At 40.4% G+C, this 22,033-nt stretch overlaps 1 protein-coding gene across 6 annotated transcripts in view; it reads right to left on the reverse strand.

Annotated features, from left to right (window-relative positions):
* cntn5 (contactin 5) overlaps nucleotides 1-22,033 on the reverse strand; it is a 179,035-nt gene that overhangs the window by 30,253 nt on the left and 126,749 nt on the right. For 3 of the 6 annotated variants that reach the window (XM_074640432.1, XM_074640436.1, XM_074640437.1), the window contains 5 exons: nucleotides 18,126-18,262; nucleotides 17,841-17,970; nucleotides 10,690-10,834; nucleotides 2,360-2,487; nucleotides 1,738-1,937 (listed from right to left, as the gene is read on the reverse strand). In XM_074640432.1, the coding sequence (XP_074496533.1) occupies nucleotides 1,738-1,937; nucleotides 2,360-2,487; nucleotides 10,690-10,834; nucleotides 17,841-17,970; nucleotides 18,126-18,262 (740 nt within the window). The remainder of the gene's footprint in view (nucleotides 1-1,737; nucleotides 1,938-2,359; nucleotides 2,488-10,689; nucleotides 10,835-17,840; nucleotides 17,971-18,125; nucleotides 18,263-22,033) is intronic. The other 3 variants (XM_074640435.1, XM_074640434.1, XM_074640433.1) reach the window with 2 other exon arrangements.

A 22,033-nucleotide genomic window follows, 5' to 3' on the forward strand; every position in this document is an offset into this window, starting at 1 on the left:
GCTGTGTTGCATGTATCTTGTGTTTTTGTGCCCTCTTCTCTGTCTACTCAGGTGCCGCCCTGTGCAGCTGCAGTGGATGAAGGTACGCAGCCTGCAGCTAATCGGCAATCAGGGCCGGGAGGATAAGAGGGAGAGAGGAGCATACAGTTGCCAGCGAGCCAAACGGCAGCATTCCATACCGTGTGTTTAGTGGTTGACTATATAGAGTGTGCTGGATTCAGCAGTGTTATTTCATAGTGTTAAAGATTGTTTTCGCTGTATCTGTGGCTCAGTAGATTTAAGTTGAGTTATTTAAGAGTGTGTTAATCACTATAGTGTTAAGTTGACTACTCCCTGATTGTTTTTGCTGCCTCTATGGAGCAGTAATTTTAAGTTGAGTACTTCCTGGTCGTTTTTCACTGCATCTGTTGAGCAGTAGCTTTAATTTGAGTGCTTTAAGATTAGTTATTGCCTCCTTTGTTTAATTGTATAATAACATCACACTTCCTGTTAGAAAGTAGTTTTAAGTTGGTGTTTGTACACTTTTCATATTTTTGTTAGTAAATTGTATAATTATTTAGCACGCAATCCTGTGCCCAGTCCCCCTCATTCCTGGGTTTAAAATGGATTTTGTTACTCCCTCTATCCCCTGGACCCTAAACGGAGGAGGGACGTAACTCATGGGAAGGCAGATTTCAAAGGAAGAAGAAGAAGAAGAAGATGAATAATATTGACAAAAACAAGAGGGACTAGCAGCATAGCTGCCCGGCACCTATAAAAGGTTAAAAGGTGCAGGTTAAAATGACGTGGTTAACAATGAAACGTGATGTTTTAGGGAGGCGAATGTGGAATGCCTCATTGTTTGTGTCGATTTTTTTTTTCCCCACTGTTGGGAGAATTTATACGACATCTTCCTCAGAGGATCCTTGACCTTGTATCCCTCGACCTATTCTAGATGACTAAAGTCAAACAGACAGACTGGAAGAATGGGTACGACTCAGGAGGGACCCGACTATTACTGTATGTAGCTGTTGGGACTGGATCTGTGACCATGTTTTTACAAAGCCATATTTTGATGAAGGAAGGTGACAGCTGCTACATACTGTGTAGACGTTACATATCTACAACAATAATGCACATTAACAGAAATATTCAACAAATTCAAGTTAAAATTTTTGTATAATTTCATTTGTCATTATTTTTCCATCCTATTTCTCATTCATAATCATTGCTGTGTATGTTTCAACCATTATTAATCTTTCAAAGCCAGCATGAGTCAGCCTCTATTTGTGTTTTCATTTTCACAAAAAGATACAATTTCACAGGTGCAAATTCAAAACAATAGACTAGACTCTGATGTACATGATTATGTGATTCAATGCAGGTCTTTGATGATGGTCTGACCTTCAGCGGAACGGATTCTTTCTGCAGATGTAACAAATGTTTGGTGCAATATGTACTTTAAAATCATTACATAAAAGGTGCAAATGGAAACAGCAACATAATTTTGACTTCAATATGTCGACGTGGAAGATCAACAAACTCGGGCAAGGAGTCAATTAAATGATAAAGAAAACAGCCATCTGTTTACACTTAGCAGGCAAACAATTATACAGACAAATAGAGCTACAATGGATGACGGACGTGCAGAGAGAGACAGACAAACAGACAGGTAGATAGATAGATAGATAGATAGATAGATAGATAAATAAATAAATAGGACCATAACCAATATGATAAATTGACTCTAAGTCTTACTTTTGCTCTTACTCTTGCTCTTACTGTTTGGATGTATTCAAAGTGGCCGCCATCCTGCTGAAAGTTGATCGGTCTCTGGTTGAAGAACCAGTGGAAGACCACGTCCAGCGACGTGTCGTGTGTCGCCTTGCAGCTCAGAACCACGCTCTCCCCCACGGTCACTTCCACTCTGCTCGGGCTCAGCTCCACACGCATGGCCTCTGGAAGCACAAAGCTGCTGCACTGTCACCTCAGGCTAACCAAAAGCTAGCGTCAAGCAGCTGCATTCGACTGTGACATCACTGCCGGAGCGATCATGAGAAGCGAGAGCCCAACTTGGGCAAAAACACACTCACCTTTTGTCGGATAAATACCCTGCTTGTCTCTGATCTAGCCTGCATGCAGTGCATCTGTGAGGCCGAGGCCTTTAACGCTGTGTCCTTGTAATATGATTCTTGAATGTGAGAAGCCTTTTGGTTCACGGTTGAGCGAGCACAATAAATTTCCTGGCACCAGAGCAAAGGTGTGTAGGGGGGGGTGGGGGTGGGGGGGGGGGGTGAGGGGGATGACATTGGGGACTGTTTACTGGTGGCCGACTTGTGCTAATTTGGCAGAAAATAAAGGCCCCCAGGGCATCACTTACCTTTTACCCACAGCATGGCAGTCATCTCTGCCGAGCCCAGCTGATTCTCCGCCCGGCACACATAGTTCCCCTCATCCGCTCGGCTGGAGTTAACAATTCTCAGAGTATTGTTCCGTAACAACATAATCCTGTGAGTGAGAAAGGACACAAAAATCAATACTGGTATGAGAAACAAATACACGTGCGAACAGTTGCTCTACAAGTTTTCGGCACGAGGCTATGTGTTTGTGGTCGTGTCGGGTAACAAGAATAGCAATATATTCACTCGGGATGACATAAAACCAACTGCTCGGATATTCTTGAAATAATCACCCACTAGAGATTCCAGTGGAGAATATAGAATAAAACAGCGCTTACAGCGAGCAAATTATTATCACTGAGTTGAAGGACAAAAAGCGTCTGACAGTAAGTTGTTTGTGTTACGACGAAGCTCGGAGGGCTGTGAAGTCAAGAGCAGTGTTTGCATTTGTGTAACCTTCAACTTGAAAATAAACCCTTTTTTCAGTAAAAGATCAATCAGCAATTTAAATGTGTTAATGAATCTGATTTGCAGATACCGCTAAGTAGCCCTATCTTGAACAGGATTAAAACACAGATGCTATTAGAGATACAGATTAAGGTAATGGGGACACATTTTCAGTACAAGAGAAAAAACGTGTTGATGTCAAGAACAAAGGAACACAGTATTCCTCTGACTTTCAATTTAGGTTCAATGATGAACTATATCTGATCTTGTGCCTTTGAAAGAACACAATGCATCAGACCGGCACATACGGGTACTTCGCAAATACTTTTGGGTGAAAGACAACCGAAGATCCCATAGACTTCAATTCAATTTGACGTAAATTTGGATAGACAAATTTGTATGCATCCCTTGCTAACCAAACGTTTTATACACATGTCTAACAATTAGTTTGCGACCTTGCCTGAACCTGAGTGTTCGCAATACCTTAAAGGTCCCATATTATAAAAAAAGTGAGATTTTCATGTTTGTTTTATTATAAAGCAGGCTTAAGTCCTATATAAATACTGTGAAAGTATTGAAACGCTCAATCCACAGGGAAATACACACAGCCCGTATTCAGACACTCTGCGTTTGAAACAAGGTGTCAGGATTTCTGTCCATTTGTGATTTCACAAATATACAATATTTAGACCCTTTACACAGATTTAAACGTAAACATTCAAAATTTGTCCCAGTTTATTCCTGGTTGCAGTGTATGTGAATGTCATCAGCTGACAAGAAGTTACACATAGACCCAAGCTGTTGCCTAGCAATGCAATTCTGTTGCAATTTTGTCGCAGTTCCGTCGAATTGCGCTAAAACAGAGCGTTTCAGACAGAGGGTAAATACAGGCATATTCAGGCCAACAGTATGAGGAAAATAAGTTTTTTTTTTTAACATTATAGCATGTAAACATGTTCTAGTAGAAACACAAAATACAAGTATGAACCTGAAAATGAGCACGATATGGGACCTTTAATAATGATCGCCACCATGCCCCTTCAATCTTCCCCCGTCCAACACAGTGGCCGGATATTGCTGATCCAGACATCTCTACATATCTGATTGAATCCCGTTAGACTTAGTGTTGTCTGTACATAACCGACTTGTTAACAGACAACTGTTTGATCTATAGGCTGAGATTTAGTTGGATGCTGCTGATAACGTTAATGTATGACACCAGCCTCCCACTCAAACTAACGTTAGCTAGCCATGCTAGTCACTGTCACCAGCATCATTTAGCCATTTAGCACACTGACAGTGAATATTCATGTATCGTATGTGCCTCAAATCTCAGTGTGAAAGCCTCGGTTAACCCGCCACACAACAGCTTTTCGGCGTTGCGGCATTTTCTCCCCTGTGACGGTGAGTTATTTCCTCCAAAAGGGAGCGCAGCCTCGGCGATGACGCCATGCTGGTCTGGTCTATAGCTTGGAGCCATAAAGCCATGCTGGTCTGGTCTATAGCTTGGAGCCATAAAGCCATGCTGGTCTGGTCTTCCTTGAAGCCATAAGGCTCCTCTATTATATCTTTTTTAGGACACGGCAGGGGAACATATCGGAGATCAGTGTTTTTGGATTTATTGTTTGTACAACCAACTACACAGCAACTCTTCTGCATATTACTATTACTGGTTTGTTTAAAGTAGAAGTTTGGAGACATGTTTCAACTTCTTCTGTTTACTCTGTTGCCGTCTATGAGGGACCTGGGATTGTTTTCCCCCAAAAGGGGGCGTGGTCACACAAGCCTACTCTGGGCGACGTATTGCCGGTCTGATATATAGGCTGCCATCTGAGTAATTGCAGTATAAATTAAAATTCATTAAAAGGAAATTTCAGAACCCAATTTGTGGAGAACACTACACAACATGAAATAAAATAGATGTTATGATTTTTTTGTTCTTTTGCATCAATATCTCCATAAATCTAAATAAACGGTGCATTCATCATGCACGGTGCTCGTGGATCCACCTGACAAACCCTTAATACTGCTGCATTCAATGAATCTAAAGCGAAAGGCTGTCAAACCGAGATGTGCACATCAGCAAGCTGTCCTCCTGGGAAGCACAAGTGTAATAGAGAGAAGAAAAACACACAACACCACGCCTGCATTCATAAGCAGCCCCTTATCCAGCTGAAGGACACGAGCAATATGGTATTAACATTTCGCTGTGAGTTGTAAATAACAGCTGGAGAATTAAGTGCTTGACGTCAGATGGTAGAGGATGTAACTAAACTGGCTTCAGAGCAGGAAACAGAACAGTTTAGTACTGGGAATGATGTTGAGACTCTACTCTCCCCTCATCACCAAATATACGCTGCTGCCATTGCAGATTATAATTTTCATTCTTAAATGCACATTTTTGCACATTTTTTTATTATAATTTACAGTCTTTAATGCTCATTTTTACACATTTTTAGATTACAATTTACATTCTTTAATGCACATTTTTGAACATTTTAGATTATAATTTACATTCTTAAATGCACATTCTTAGATTATAATTCAGTCTTTAATACACATTTTTATGTAATATGTATATCATCTGTCACTTTATGTACATATTGTAAAATGTACATATCTGTCACTATAAACAAAAATCCTTCATCTTCACATGTACATACTATATATAATCATCCAGTCCATGTGTATTCATCCAGTATTTATTTCTTAGCACTATTTGTATTGTTTATAACTTCCAGAACACTTGACTTGTATATAGGCACTTTATTTTAATTATTGTATTCTTATTTTATTGTTGGTCATTGTTGTTCCTAGGATTTATTTATATTCTGTGTAAGTACATTGAGAGAGCTGCATAAAACTGGAGTCAAATTCCATGTATGTAAATACTTGGCAAAACAAACCTGATTCTAATTCTCAGTGTCCTGTGCAAACCGAAATCTATCATAATTTGATTTCCACATTGCCTACAGAGGTGGAGATGAAGATTTTTTTTTTTATTAGAAAATCAGTTTCATCCAAAAATCAAACAATGAAAATGATGGGGGGGTGTGTGTGAGGTGCTCGTCTTTTAATCTAATTTGTATTGTTTGGCATTTATATTTACAACACTAAGCTCTCTCATCATGGGCAAGGTGATTGGAATTGGCAAAGAGAAACTCACGAAGGCGTGACAAAATCTTAAGACAATTCTGAAGCAATCTGCAGCCAGGAGACATTTTTCAAATTAGGGAGGGAATTCACATCCGACAAGGACACCGAGGCAGAAAGGACAGGATGGGGACTGCTGGGTATACGGAATATGCAAATAAATTCAACCTTAGGACGTTTAAAGGAAACATTAGAAGATGACAGCACATCTATATTGCATTTGGAAATATATATATTTTCAATCTAAAGCAGGGTTTTTTGAGGTAAAAGCAAATAGACTGCTACAGAATACTCATTACTTACATTTTAAACATTTCACAATTTTTATAAAAAAAACACCAAATTATGCACTGTCTGACTCTTAAACAAAAGAGTCTGTGGGCTTCAACTGAGTCTGCCACATACTTTCAAACTAATGGGATTAATACTTTCTGTTTAAGAGACAAAAGCCCTGAACATTAGCGGAAATCCATGTTAATTACAAACCTTCATTAAGTCAGCACAGCTGTCAATGCCAGATAAACGTGAAGCTGTTTCGATTCCTCACCCCCCCACCCTCTGTTCTTCCGAGAATAGAACGTCTCTCCGTCCATAAACTCTTTACTTTACTATAGGTAACGGCAGAAAATCCTTGCAGGAGTCACCCTGGCCAAGACCTGAAAAGGCACGGCTCTTGTTTATTTCAGATAGAAATCACCCTTTTCACAAGGTTGATCTCCAGTTGAGCGGTGACCCCCTAAACACTGTGCCATCCAGTTCATTAACTCACCGTACAGCAGTACCGGTAAGGTGCATCAAACATCCTATTAGAGTGTCAAACTCTTAATTGGATTTGTGTTTAATAAAAGCAACCGTGTGTACAGCTTAAGAGGAAGCTGTGAGAAAAGTTACTGAATCTGAGAATTCTTTACGAGTAAAATAGATCACATAGTGTACATATTAGGGGCTGTCAATCGATTCAAATATTTAATTGCGATTAATTGCATGATCGTCCGTAGTTAATCGCGATTAATCGCAAATTAATCGCACATTTTTTAATCTGTTCAAATTGTACCTTAAAGGGAGATTTGTCAAGTATTTTACTCTTATCAACATGGGAGTGGACAAATACGCTTCCTTTATGCAAATATATTTATATATTTATTATTGGAAATCAATTAACAACACAAAACAATGACAAATATTGTCCAGAAACCCTCACAGGTACTGCATTTAGCATGAAAAAACATGCTCAAATCATAACATGGCAAACTGCAGCCCAACAGGCAACAACAGCTGTCAGTGTGTCAGTGTGCTGACTTGACTATGACTTGCCCCAAACTGCATGTGATTATCATAAAGATGGCATGTCTGTAAAGGGGAGACTCGTGGGTACCCATAGAACCCATTTACATTCACATATCTGGAGGTCAGAGGTCAAGGGAACCATTTGAAAATGGCCATGCCAGTTTTTTCCCCCTAAAATTTAGCGCAAGTTTGGAGCGTTATTTAGCCTCCTTCCTAACAAGCTAGTATGACATGTATGGTACCGATGGATTCATTAGGTGTTCTAGTTTCATATGATACCGGTAAAACGGATCCCTCTACAGCTTCTGTAATATCAATTGCGTTAATGCGTTAAAGAAATTAGTGGCATTAAAACAAATTTGCGTTAACTTTGACAGCCCTAGCTACAAACAAAAAAAAAGAAAAACGGTACATGTTGACACCACAATGTTGAATGTTAAGTCTGTGAATTCCGTTTTTGAGGGAGAGTTGGACGGATTGAGAGTTGGAGGTTTTTCTAGTTTCATGCCAGTATCTTCACTCTTGCTTTAAAACTGAGCCCGCTACAACCTCAAAATCGAAGAAATTAGTGGTGTTAAAACAAATTTGGCATTATTACCGCGTTAGCTTTGACAGCTCTAGTACATATATAATGCCCTCACTTAATAATGAATGATAAATGAGTCTGAGGGGATAAATGAACGGCTTTGCCAATATTGTGTGTGAACAATGTTCTGCTCTCTTAAGACATGACACATTTATCTAAAGTCAGATAAAAACAAGATGAAGGTGTTTCGGACAGGTATGAATCTCCCCGCGGTGTACGCCAACAACCACACACACACACACACACGGAAAAAAAAAATAGATTTGCGAGGGTTTGACAAATACCTCAAAGGCTTTATCAGATCCAGACAAGCCAGGGTCATTAATCACCATTTTAGGGCAACACACTCGCTAACTTATCCCCATTAATCAGTTCTACTGAAGCCAGCTCTTTCATAGACAATACACATCCAAAATTAGCTCTGAGGACCATTTTTCTCTTTCATTTTGCACCAACCTCTGAAATTAGCACTAACTCCCGAACACTCTGTTTCCATTCACCTGTTAGAGGCGTGAAGATTTGTCGCTGCCTGTTTTGAAGGAGTAACACACTGAGGATCTGATTATCAACTGGCTGCCCTTGCTGCGAGGCTGCTGAACAGACAGCTGAATCTTGGCTGATAAACAAAAAGGTCCTGTTCTCTCGCTCAAAACTCGGGATGCTCGGCAGTGACTGATAATTTCGGCGGTGTCGCTCAGTTTGATTGATGGACCCTCGCCCCGCTCAGCCCCCCCTCTAGGTGGAAAACGGAGAGATGTTTCTCATAAAAGATGATGCATCAAACTGCATGTGAATTCCAAATGCAATTGTGCGGTCTAAATTGTCGGCATCCCGCAGAAGGAGGTGGGGTTGAGGATGAGTCTCCGGAGCTTTGCCAGTACCTAAGGTGTTTTATTCTAGTAGTGACACTTAATTTCAGTTACAGTAATGAAACTGTGATGTGTTACAACAAGACATGTATACAATTCCTGAAGGGGCCTGAGCCGGAACGATAACGGCTGAAGTTATGCCGTGATGAAAAACAATATGAAGATATTGAGGGAGACAAACTTTTCATGGATTCATACATATTTTACAGGGCAATTAACTTTCGCTCATAATATTCTATTCTCTAAACTGTGCAGAGGAAATAAATGGGATCCTATTTATAACACAGAGCACCAGTAAATCTACCGCTGTCTGCAAAGAAAATATCCAAACGATAACAGCAAAAAATTAACCCTTCCTAAAAGTCTCAAATAGTTTAAGGGTGTCATTCCAGACACTGAACCACACCTCCAACATTGCTACTGTTTTATGGATGCACATTAAGAGCTCGAGGCAGATCATTACTTTAGTGATATTTCATGGTACGGAATGATTTAGTCAGAGTTTTATACACGTTTCTCTTACTTTTCAATATCACAAATTGTACCAGGACAGAGGCTTGGATGTTATGACGATATACTGTGCAATTATAAAGATTTGTCAAACAGCAGAAATCTGCTATATTATTTAGACTGAGGTATCTATCTATCTCTTTAATATCTCTGGATATATTAGGCCACTGCAGACAATGTTGCAAATCAACGACCAGGAAAGCTTTATGGCACCAATATGATGAAGTACGTCAGATATTAAATTCACTGGTTTCACCCAAAATAGGCATTTCCATTTGGATATTTTATCTATAATTGTTAATTTAAAGTTGCTATGAAGAACTTTCAACTGGTTATGAAACAGTCTCAATGTAATACTGATGCTTCTATATGACCTACTGTATATAAGTAAACAATACCATCAGCGACAAGATTGGCTATTTCTACCGATATTCTTAATGGCGTGCCCCCAGTTTGGAGAAGCAGACCGGAGTTGCCGCACGGGAGCAAAGCAATGTTCTGCTGTGTGAAAAAAATCAATATCAGTTTAAGTGTACGCTATATTTGTACCATTTTCACTGAATTACATTGCCGTCAGACAGCTACATAGTCTATGTTTTGGACAAGGAGCTGAAGCTGTTATCTACGCTCTCGCCAAAGCAACAAGTCTCCATTGAAAAAAAACAAACAGTAATTTTGCTTCGCAGAGCACAAAGGTTGCTGCTCTACCGCTGCCTCGATCAGTGAGTTTGTTTGTGTTATTGTGTGACTTTGGTTAGTTTCCTGTTTTTTTTTAATGAAGTCTGGTAGCTTTGGTGAGAGCATAGATGGATAAAACGGCTTCAGTTCCCTGTCGGAAAGGGCTGTCTGACGGCAAGGTAAAGCGGGGAAAATAGTCTAAATATAGCGCACACTTGATATTGATTTTTTTTAAGGTGAGCCTTTTTTTTTACGTGGTCCACAGCAGTGCATTGCTTTGCTCCCGTGCGGTAACTCCTGTCTGTTTCTCCAAGCTGGGGTCGTGCCGACCGTCATCTACTGTAGGTAATACACTGACTATTGATAGGTACCTCGTACAACCTCACTTCAAAACACCCAAACTACCCCTTTAATGCTTTTCATCAGGGCCACTGGTCCGATTCCAGCAAAAATCAAACAAAATCATGCAGGTTCACCAGGAACTCCTTCAGCTCAACAACCAGCCCGCCGCTGAATAAAATAAGAGGTTTTTAAATGGACTCTGTTCTTGTGGACCCAGGTGCAAACACCTGCGCTACTGAAGCATCCTTGAGCAGGACACTGGATCCCTGTCAGCTGTGGGGCTCTCGCCAGCTGCGTTTAAATGGAGAATTTTCTCACACAGAGCAAAAACTCAATAAATGTTTTTATTATTTCATTTAACAAAGCATTCTAACCGACACATGTAAAAAGCTACTTCTATTTGACAGTAAAAGACGATGCCTCTAAAGAGCGGCTGTACCTTCTACTTTGCTGTATCCTTCGGTCTCCTCTCTTCCATGTTATCCGTGGTTTGGGCGATGCTCTGGGCTTGCACTCTAGCGATACATCTTTTCCAAGTGTGGCGATGACCCGTACGGGATTGTGGACAAAGATGGGAGCCGACGCTGTGTAAGACAGACACACAACAGATAAACATTTAAAAAGAAAGACAAAAAATAATGTAGTCATATGATGATGGTTAACACACTAATATTCATATTGTATGCAATTTATTGTTTCCCAAGTTTGTTTTCTCTTGTCAAAACAAGCATGTTAAACTCCCTGAATCAGTTATGTTAACAGATATTATGTTGAGTACTTTATTTGTACAATCATTGATCTATCTTTAGATCAAACACTGAATCAAATGACTTGTGATAAAAGAGCTTATTGTGAAGATGAATCACTTTTTTTTGTCACAAAAACAAAGAAAAACTAAAACAATGCTGCCTTGTATAACATGTGAGCAGCTGTTTTCAGCACAGTGCCTATCAGAACAGAATTGTGTGCTACCTGCTCAACGGAAAAATGACACCAATGGGCCCCCAGGGGGTCCATGGCATTCTGGCAGGGGGGTTCACAAAATAATTTGCTATAAATCAGAAAATTGTGCTGTATCATTTAAAACTGCATATCTACAGATGGGGACTATTTGTGCCAATAAAACAAGCATATAAAGAGCCGAAGTCATGCCCCTTCCGGTGGACCCCATGGGACCTTACTTCTGAAAAAATATGAACGGTAGCTAACGGCTACAAATGTTTTTTTGTTTTTTTTATCCTGTTTGAATTGCGCCATGAATCACACATATGATGTTTGGCAATTTAAAAGATTCTGCAGGTTAAGAAAGTCTCGGTTTGTTGTAAAACGGTTGAAGTATAAGCCTGTGAAAATATGTAATTAGAAAGACGACACGCCCAAAAGTCACGTAAGTGCCGTCTCTCTCGCTGAAGCTACGATGCCTGTGTGTCTCGTACTGGGATGTTCTCACACCAGCAGCGGGTCTCGCTCATTCTTTCTCTTCCCGACTGATAAAAAAAAAGACCAGAAGTCGCTGGATGAAAAACACCAGGTCAGATAACGGTTCATTTGTACGTGGAACATAGCTACGTTAGCTAGCTAGCTAGTGTTGGTAACGTATATTGTGCGATATTGTCACTGAGCGGTTTCACCATCCATCCATCTGCAACCGCTTATCCCGTTAGGGGTCGCGGGGGGGGGGGGGCTGGAGCCTATCCCAGCCGACATTGGGCGAAGGCGGGTTACACCCTGGACAGGTCGCCAGTCCATCACAGGGCTGACACATAGAGACAGACAACCATTCACACTCAAATTCACACCTACGGGCAATTTAGAGTCAACAATGAACCTAACCTGCATGTCTTTGGACTGTGGGAGGAAACCGGAGTACCCGGAGAAAACCCACGCTAACACGGGGAGAACATGCAAACTCCACACAGAAGGGCCCCAAGCCGGATTTGAACTTGCGACCTTCTAGCTGTGGGGTGCCAGTGCTAACCGCTGCACGGTGGTTTCACACTAAACTAAATGATACTATGACAAACCTACAACAAACTGAGACCTTCTTGACTTGAAAAAAATATATTTTCAAACGGGATCAAAAAATATTTCTCTCTCTCTCCGTTGACTACCGTTCATATTTCTTTCTGAAATAAGGTCCCACGGGGTCCAACCGAAGGTTTGGGCCAATAGCAACTCTGAAATGATTGTGACACACAGCAATAAGTTAATTATTTTAAAGTTGCAGCACTTAGACTGGTGAGTTGGAATATCTAGATTTATTAGGACTATTCAAAGTCTTGCTACTGTTCATTTTCTGAAAGCTTTTAAGATCAAATAAAAAAACGGAAATAAAACAGAGGCCCTGCTCATCGGCTCCCAAAACAACCTCTCCAAAGCACAACACACCACTGCCCCAAACCTCATCATCGATGGCTTCTCTGTTCCATTCTCCACCCACCTCGAGAGCCTTGGGGTCACCCTAGACAGCACCCTCTCCTTTGCACCCCACATACAAAATGTCACCCGGACTGCTTTCTTCCACCTCCGCAACATCTCCAGACTCCGCCCATCCCTGTCTCCAGACTCCGTCCATCCCTGTCTCACTCCAGCACAGAAATCTTTGTCCACGCATTTTTTACATCCCGGATTGATTACTGCAACGCTGTTCTCTCTGGCCTTCTCACCAAACTGCTCAACAGACTTCAAATCATTCAGAACTCTGCTACTCGGATCATCACCCACACCAGATCCTCCGACCACATCACCCCCATCCTCATCCAACTACTCTGGCTCCCTGCTCAATACCGGATTGACTTCAAAAATGTTCTGCTCACCTACAAAGCCCTCCACAACCTCGCCCTCACTTACCTCACTGACCTCCTTCAGGAGTATACCCCCTCCCGTTCCCTCCGCTCATCATCAGCTGGTCTTCTGACCCCCCCCACCTCACGCCTCAGCACCATGGGAGCTAGGGCGTTCAGCTGCACTGCTCCCAGGCTCTGGAACTCCCTCCTCACACATCCAGCAGTCTGACACTATCACAACATTCAAATCCCTCTTCAAAACCCAACTGTTCAAACTGGCCTACTCTCTGTAGTGTCCATCAGTTCATCATATGTGTCTGCATAAATGTGTCTCTGTCATGTCCGGCTGTTTTTTATCTGTTTATGTAAAATTGTATCTTTGTAAGGTGTCCTTGGGTGTCCTTAAAGGCGTCACCAAATAAAATGTATTATTATTTTTATTATTATCATCATCAATTGTTTGAAATGTAGGTTATAAATGCCGCGAAGTTGAGTCCAAATGCAATATGAACAAAATCCCTCTCTGTTTAAAGGTATATAAGTGGTATTAATATTCAGTGAAATTGCAAATTCCCCCTCTGTTGGACACATAAATGATTATCTCATCTTAATTAGTTAATTAGTTATAATGTTATCATGATTCAAATTGAAATGTGTTTCTGTTTATCACTATGAAACAGGTCTGAAGTATTTAGATTGAAATGTTTTAAAATACAAATAGTTCCATCTAAGAGTACAAATGGTAGTAAGCATTATGGTTAATCGGAGTTACGGTTATGAGGGGGTCCTTGGAAAATGTTCCCCCCTATGAGGAATCCCTGGCACCAAAAAGGTTTTAAGAACCCCTGGCCTAGTGGTAAAACAAACTTTCTTAATTTTACTTTTTAATTAATTGCGCGGTTCGTTAAAATGTAATGCATTTATGAACGTGATGCTCGTAACACGTCTTCAACTGTGGCATTTCAAAGTAATTATTCAGAAAATGCTGGAGGGTTTAGACTGACACATCATGACTCAAAATGCTTGATCAAAATGCTAATTTGTTTCAAAGTACAGTAATGACTAGATTTTCCACTTGAGGTATTACAGCACGCTTCTATACAATCATTGGCTTTTATATACTGTATAATGTACCGTACTTTGTCTTAATTCTGTGCTAATCCGGTATCCACTACAATTCTATGAATACACATTGTGTTGTGCAGCCTAATTACTTAATAGCTGTCATCATGTTAATGTTGACATGGTTGGATGATTTGTACGGCTTTTATGAAAATGATGTTTAACCCATATTTAACCAGGCTGCCTGAGTGAATAATAAATACATATACAGTATATATATATTTTTAATAGCTTGCTCAAGAGAATGAATTAAGCACTAATGGTCTAAATAAGGCCTCAGGCACTGAAGCTGATGTGGTACGGGTATACAGCTGTATTACACATCAAGGCCATCTTCAGGCTGCAAGGCTCTGTCAACTGTGATTATTCAAATCCTGAATGATGCTTTAAAGGTGACATTACACACAATGACAATTCAATCCCATCCGTAGCTACGGGCTGACCCCTCTCCCTGTAACACTTGTGTCTTTGAGGCTGAGTGGCTGCCTGAGTGGCAGAGGTCCCTCTAGACACGGCAAGCGGCAGAAAACAGAGCAGTTGCTGTGTGTATTTGTTTTAATCAAAATAAGAGCAGGCCTGCAGCTGGTGGCAGCGGTACCCTTATTGCTTCACCCGCCACCCTCCCAGAAGAGCTGGATCTGGGACAAGATCACAGGCATGGGGGCAGCCGCTGCCCCCTGTGTAGCCTCCAGTGATCGCTCATCTGCAGGCTGTTATTAGCCATGTAATCTGTCCTGATAGTGTTTGCTTGTGGACATCTCCGCGGAGCACAGGTCACTGGGAAGACATGCCTGGGGGGTGTAGTTATGAAAACACTCATCACAAGCTTCCAAACATCATCATTGTGACTGTGACTCCAAGGTAGGCAAGGGCTCTTCCTCACCAGCTCACATAAAGCTGATTAAAATCTAAAACTTCTCACTCTCACTGTGAATTTAAATGAACTACATACTTTAAACTGATGGGTTTAGGGACAAACATTTTATAGATCATCCACAAAATATACTTTGTCCATTTGCAAAGATTTTCAAAATGCCACAGATTCCCCTTCAAAAAACGGCATGCCACGCAGACATTAAATCAAACTGTCCCTCTGGGAAACATGAAAGGGGAATGGGTGTCATCAGATGTGTCCCAGTATAGAAGATGACAAGGAGAAAATAGTGCATCAACGCAGAAGACATTCAGTACGACTGTTATGTTTGTAGCCTGAAGCCTTACATGTAACACTTTCCTTGGCTTTTAGTGTCCTTACATTTTCAAGTACATGTCCCTCCTGCTTTCCCCATTTACAAAAAAAAAGGATACAAATACTGTACAACCGGTGGTGGATCAAGTATTCAGATCCTTTACTAAAATAAAAGTATTAGCACCACACTAAAAATACTCCGTTACAAGTAAAAGGCCTGCATTTAAAATGTTACTTAAGTAAGTATGTACTGTATGTATGTAAGTATAATAATAAGGACAATGTTCTTTGATGTATTAAAAGTACAGCTGTCAATCAATTAAATAAACATGTTTTTATCTGTTCAAAATGTACCTTAAAGGGAGATTATCAACATGGGAGTGGGCAAATATGTTTGCTTTATGCAAATGTATGTATATATGTATTATTGGAAATCAATTAACAACACAAAACTAGTCAGGGATAATGTTGTGAAATAAACCTCGATAGGGCGATGAGGCACGTGGAGGGATCTTGCATCGCACTCAAGGGGTTTATTTCACAACAATGACCCGGTAGCTGTACATTATCCCGCGTATTACATAGCTACTTAAGAAATCAATAATTTGACATAAAAACCGTCCATTAATACGTTAAAAAAATGAGTGATGTTAAAAAGAATTTTCGGTATTATCACGTTAACTTTGACAGCCCTAATAAAAAGTAAAAGTACTCGCAGAAAAATGTCCCCTGTGACTGTTATATTGTAGTATTATATATTATATCATCACATTAATACATTAAATAATCAAAAAGAAAGGCAGTAAATGGTCACAATTTGTAAAGCTGGAACCATGAAATGATTTTCCTTAAAAAAATGAATCAAACAATCAAAATAGTTGCCACTTAATTTTCTGTCAAGATTAATCAGTTAATCGACTAATTGTTCCAGGTGTACTTGTACATTTTCATACATTTGTAAAGTATCTAAAGTCATACATGCCAACTTTGAGACCTCAAAAAAAATAGGAAGGATTTCAAAACCAAAGAAAAATGTGAGTTTCAGAGACTTTGTTTCCTGCATTCTGGTGACTTTTAAAGAATGACAATAACAAAATAAAAAGTACCCTGAAACAATTTTTTTTTGTTAAATAGGCCAACTTTTAATTTTGCTTTTAATTCTCAGGAAAGAAAATGGAATAATTCGCCTCCCTGGCGTCAATCTCTGGTTTAAACTAGGCTAATATTCATCAGTTTTCAAACATTTTTTTGCCCCTGCTTGAGTATTTCTTTCTCTTAGTACACTCCATTTACCTCTCCTTCTCTCTCACTCACTCACTGAAGGTCTTTTCAGACAACAACGGCACCACTGCGCTCTGAAACCCGTTATTTCCAATAGCTTCGGCCACGCCACGCCACGCCGGCTTTGCTGTGACGTGTGGCGAGTGACGTAAGCTCAACCTGCGCTGGTGTCGGCAGCAGCTCTCCTCCGCTGGGAAAAGACATTTGGTGTAGCACTAATACCGTACGGGTGGAGCTCAAAAACACTGTACATTGCTAGAAACAGGTTGAGATAATGAAAAAAAAAAAAAAAAGGTGTGACAAATTGCTATAAATCGTTAGAAATGTGGGAGAATTGTGACCCCAGGAAAAAAATCGAGAGAGGGCAATGAAAAACGGGAGTTTCCTGGGTAAATCAGGAGGGTTGGCAAGTACGTCTAATAAGTAGCCTAGCTGTCAGATAAAGTAGTGAAGTAAAAAGAACAACACTTTGCTCAGCAATGTAGTGAAGTAGAAATATAATGTGGCATGAAAAGAAATACTCAAGTAAAGCCCAAGTACCCCAAATCTGTACTTTTACTTGAGTAAAGTACCTAGCGACTTTCCACCACTGCTGATAATTATAATTGATTATCAACTAATAATAGCAAACACAGACTAATAAATACTTGATGAAAGTCGAGCCCACGGTGAAGGTTTGTTTTTTCTAAGTAATGAGGATTGTGAAGTAGGCTTTGCTTTGATGACAAACGATAGAGCGGAGATAAGACTCTAATGGAGTCATTAAACTCCATCAAAGAAACCATTGATGTCTCTCTTTTAGTGTTTGCTCCCATTAGTGTAAATCCATACCTACAAGTCATTGCTTTTCATTCTCCTCAGACATAACGAAGAACTGTTCCAGACTCTCCTCAACTTGATGCGGGCAGACACCTCATTGAATATAACCATAAGGGTCCTTCTTTTATTCATGCCGTCCACTGCCTGGGTTAAATCAGGGACCATTGATTGGCAATCAGCAGATCTCACAGTTCAGCCTTCCCCACTCGCATTTCAATCTCCCTTACCTATCACCCGCTACCTTATTCAGATGTCAATACTCAGTCTGCAATTCTAATCTTTGCGGAGTATAAAGAAATATGCTCGGCTGAAAGGACCGGTTGCCTCATGAAAATTACACTAATGTTTCTTTTAACACAGTTTTGTCTAATCTAAATTATAAGGTTTATTTACCTAAAATCTTGAGTTCGGCGTTAGAGTAGACGGCACCATATTTATTTGCTGCGACACACTGGTACATTCCCGAGTCCGTCTGCTGCACTTTGTGAATGGTCAGTTCTCCGTTCACTATTTCGACTCGACCCTGAAACAAAGAAGACAATATTACAGAACATCAAATCTAAATATAGACATACGATACAGGATAATGCCGCATATAGTGTAGTTTCATGAGAATAATTCAGATGTTTCACGGTACAATCGACAAAAGAAGAAGGTGCTGTGTAGTAAAGTAAGTACCTGGGATGTCAAGGGCAAACCATTACGAAGCCAGTGATAGGTGGGCCGGGGCCTCCCCATGGCTTTGCACTCCCATTGGAGCTTCTCTCCACTATCCATCTGAGTGTCATTAATCATTCTGACCCACTGAGGGAGGGCTTGAAGATAGAAAAAAAAAGACTTAGAATAAGTAATATATCCTTGAAACACATACAAGGCACAAGTATGGTCACCTGTACTTAGAGGAGAAGAAGCACAAATACATCGTTAACACACAATGTGAGAGGTTGGATTTAAGACAGTGGATGTAGTGATGTAGTTTTTGTAATCCCTTAATGCTGCAGTCCCAAAGGAAGCAAAAACATGTTTGGTATACTTGATAAGTGTTTATGCCTTCTCTTTTGTGCGCTGCCTTTTTAATAACGCACATTTTTTTTTTCTTTCTTAACAGTCTTTTAATGCTCGCTACTTTACATAAATATCCTTGAATCCACCCTTGACACACTGACTTTCATTACTCCTGTACTTTTGCACCGCACTTAACAGAGCTTTATCCAGTAATAAGACATCTCCTTTTTTCCAATCCTCTGTTACGCTCTTTAGTCCCGAAGAACTGAAGGGGAAATGCACACCTATTCTAATGAGGTGCCGGTTCCCTGGCGGACATCAAAGGAAGGAGGGGAACGGTTGAAAATGTCGTACGGTACTAATCCAACCCGTTCTCACCAACTTGTCGCATCTGTATGAGATGCATTGGGCTTTAAACTAACTCTAATGTAAACCGATGCGTATCATTAATAGACGGTCAGAGCAACTGATGTAGTATAAAGAGATAGAAAGTCTGCGTAGAGTGGGTAGGACCGGAGGTTGGATGGGTCAAACAAACACACGGCTTTCACCCAGGAGACCGCTGTTCGTGTTCCGTGTGAAACCGCAAACCGAAACCTTATTTTACTGTAGTTTTGTCACGTGACAAATAACGCCATGTACGATCTTTTCCTCAACCTAACCAAGTAATTTTGTTGCGTAAGTAAACCTAGAAGCTGAGTAAACCTATGTTGGAAGTTTATTTTGAAAAGACTGTATGCATGTAACAATGCGGAAACTGTACTTTCCTCTGAACACGGAAGTTTATTTTGAAAAAACACTATTCATGTAACGAGTGAAAACAAATGCGCTGTCCCTGACACGTCAACAACTAATGCTAGATGGGTACCTAGAGCATCATAGTTTGAAGCGTAGGGGCCATTGACCAAGCGTCTATTTGATGAGGTGGGAGTGAGAATGTGTTGCCGAAACATCCGGGGTTTGTTTCTGAGACCAGGATTGCGTATATACAGTAGGGGTGTAATGATGCATCGCTCTGGGTCGATGTATATGATCAATGATCCAATATCATTGATGCATATCATCATCTTTAGCGAACCTCATTCCTAAACATCCAAGCAGTGCTAGCGACGCTTCGGTTATGCATTGCACAAGAATGGACGCACGTACATGAGCTAACGTAGAATCATGACAAGGAAATGAGTGGCGTTGGCGTTATTCATTGGCGTTAGCGAGCAGCGTTAGTGAGTGGTGCTAGTGGCGTAACGCTGGCGAGTGTGAGGTTGGCCGAGAGAGAGAGGGCGTGTTTGTGACGGTGAGTAGCAGTACCGTTATAGCTGTGATATGAACGTAGCAGTGCAGGGTGTGTAAGTTAAATTCTTTTTTTTCAGTGAATAAATGCTACAGCTCCTCAAGAACCAAGCCAAGTTCCTGTGTCTCACTTGCCTACCTGCTGGTTAAAGTGAAGGGGGTTAGCCCCGAAGTTCGCAACACCTTCAGCTCAGGTTCACTTAAAGCTTCAGTAGGCAGTATATTTTTGGCATAAAAAATTCCATAATAACCTTTCAGCATATTGTAATTCAAGTATCCTGAGAGAAAACTAGACTTCAGCTCCTCCTCATGGCTCTGTTTTCAGGCTTTAAAATATCTAGCCCGTGACGGGAGACTTTGACCAATCACAGATAATTTCATTGAGAGAGCGTTCCTATTGGCTGTGCTTCGGTCATGTGACCGGAACTTGGCGTTCCTTCACCAGATTTCACAATTTTCGCATTTTACAGCTGAACCGTACACGACAAGATCATTCTGAAAACATTTGAATCAGAGAAATAGGCATTTACGTAACATAATATTGATCCAAATTTTATCAGCGCTGACTAGTTCAACCGTTTGGTTGGAGTTCGCGAGTGATTGACAGCCAGCTCTCATAGACGGCAGCTGGACAGCAGACCTCAGATCAGCTCTTACTGCTTGTTTTCCTCTGGTCTGTGAAATCCTGCAGACGCCGTTAGGAGCACCGGGGGACACCGGTGGACACAGAGGCACATGATTTCTTTTAGGTTACCTGTTTCATGTACTAATGTCACGATATAGCGACCGTTTTATTAAAATAACTTTTTTAAATCATACTTGCTCCAATCTCGCCTACTTCAGCTTCAAGGTGGGCTGTTAAGGTGGACCAGAACATATTCACATTGAAGAAGCTGCAATCAGAGAATTTAGACTTTTTCCTTCTTAAAAATGACACAAACAGATTAATCAATTATCAAATTAGTTGGCGATTCATTTAATAGTTGAAACTAATTGATTAATCGTTGCAGCTCTAGTTCAGAGACTTGGAGAATCTATGACACGAAGCACTGAAGGAGGTTTTTGAAGATCTCATTTTATTGATAAGCCGCCCACCAGCATTGACCAGCAACCAGACCTCCAACAACAGGAAGTCTATTTTTATTTTATTTATTCTTTTGAATATTAACAGAAAAGGCAGTGGAGATGTTCACTAAAGGGGAGTTGGATTGTTCTCGTTGTTCTCTCCAAGAGTGGATCACATTTATGTTTTTTTGTATCATGTTGGTGAACATTTTCTCTTTCCACTGCATGGCTGGCCCATGGCACAGGCACACTAGGCAACTGCCTTTCCTGGGGGCCCCTCAACCATGAAGCTGTTTTTTTTTCTTTTCTTTGTTTTCTCTCTGCAGCCTTGCTTGTGTTTCCAAGGCTGCATCCACACTTCCTGCCCAACTCCACATTCTGCAAAGAATCGGTCACAACTCCAGATCTGAGCACTGTATAGGCTGTGTGTACTTTCTTTTCATCTTGTAGTCTCTTTCCATCTACTGGGTCTTATACTGCATACGGTGGTGCATATTTTTCAATTCCTGTATATTTACAAGAATATAAGATTTACAAGGACCTTTTACTGGGGCTGGAACCTTCTGCCAGTCTTGTGTAGGGGAAGGAATGTTAATCAGTTCATCCAAGCTTTTTTCCCCTTTTATTTTAATCTCCTTTAAATTATACTTTTTGCTCTAATGAGACATTTATAAATGCATATGGCGACATCAATTGTTGTATTTTGTAATAAAGTTGAAATACTGAACTGAACTGTGTAAACAATATTAAAATAACACGTGCAACCAAAACTTAATAACCAATTTGTGTCGACTTAATTTCTTGGGACAAATTAAATAGTTGTTGATAATGACATGATATTATTATAGGGTGAATGTGATAAATTAGCACAAATCAGTAGATGTAGATGTGGCTCTGACGGGATTTATTTTCGTTTATAGACAAAGCTTCCACATATATTTCTCACATGTTTTGCTTTATCTTCTTTTAACTATAACAATTAAAAAAAAAATATTCTATCCTGCTTAGCGTTTAGTATTATGCACCTTGCCGGACCCAATGATGTGCATTGCATAGTGGTGTATTTCTTGTGCAGTGTGTGAAGAAGGAAAAACCCTGCCATTGAGCTGCTTCTCCTACAGTCACATGCCAAGCACGTTCCTTGCTTTTCTTTGCATATGGCACCTTCAGTAGAATGCTGTTTTTTGTGTGTGCGGTTTGATTGAATGATTAAGGTCGGGGAGGTC

The sequence above is a fragment of the Sebastes fasciatus genome, chromosome 7 (genome assembly GCF_043250625.1).
Source record: "Sebastes fasciatus isolate fSebFas1 chromosome 7, fSebFas1.pri, whole genome shotgun sequence".
In the NCBI taxonomy this organism is placed as follows: domain Eukaryota; kingdom Metazoa; phylum Chordata; class Actinopteri; order Perciformes; family Sebastidae; genus Sebastes; species Sebastes fasciatus.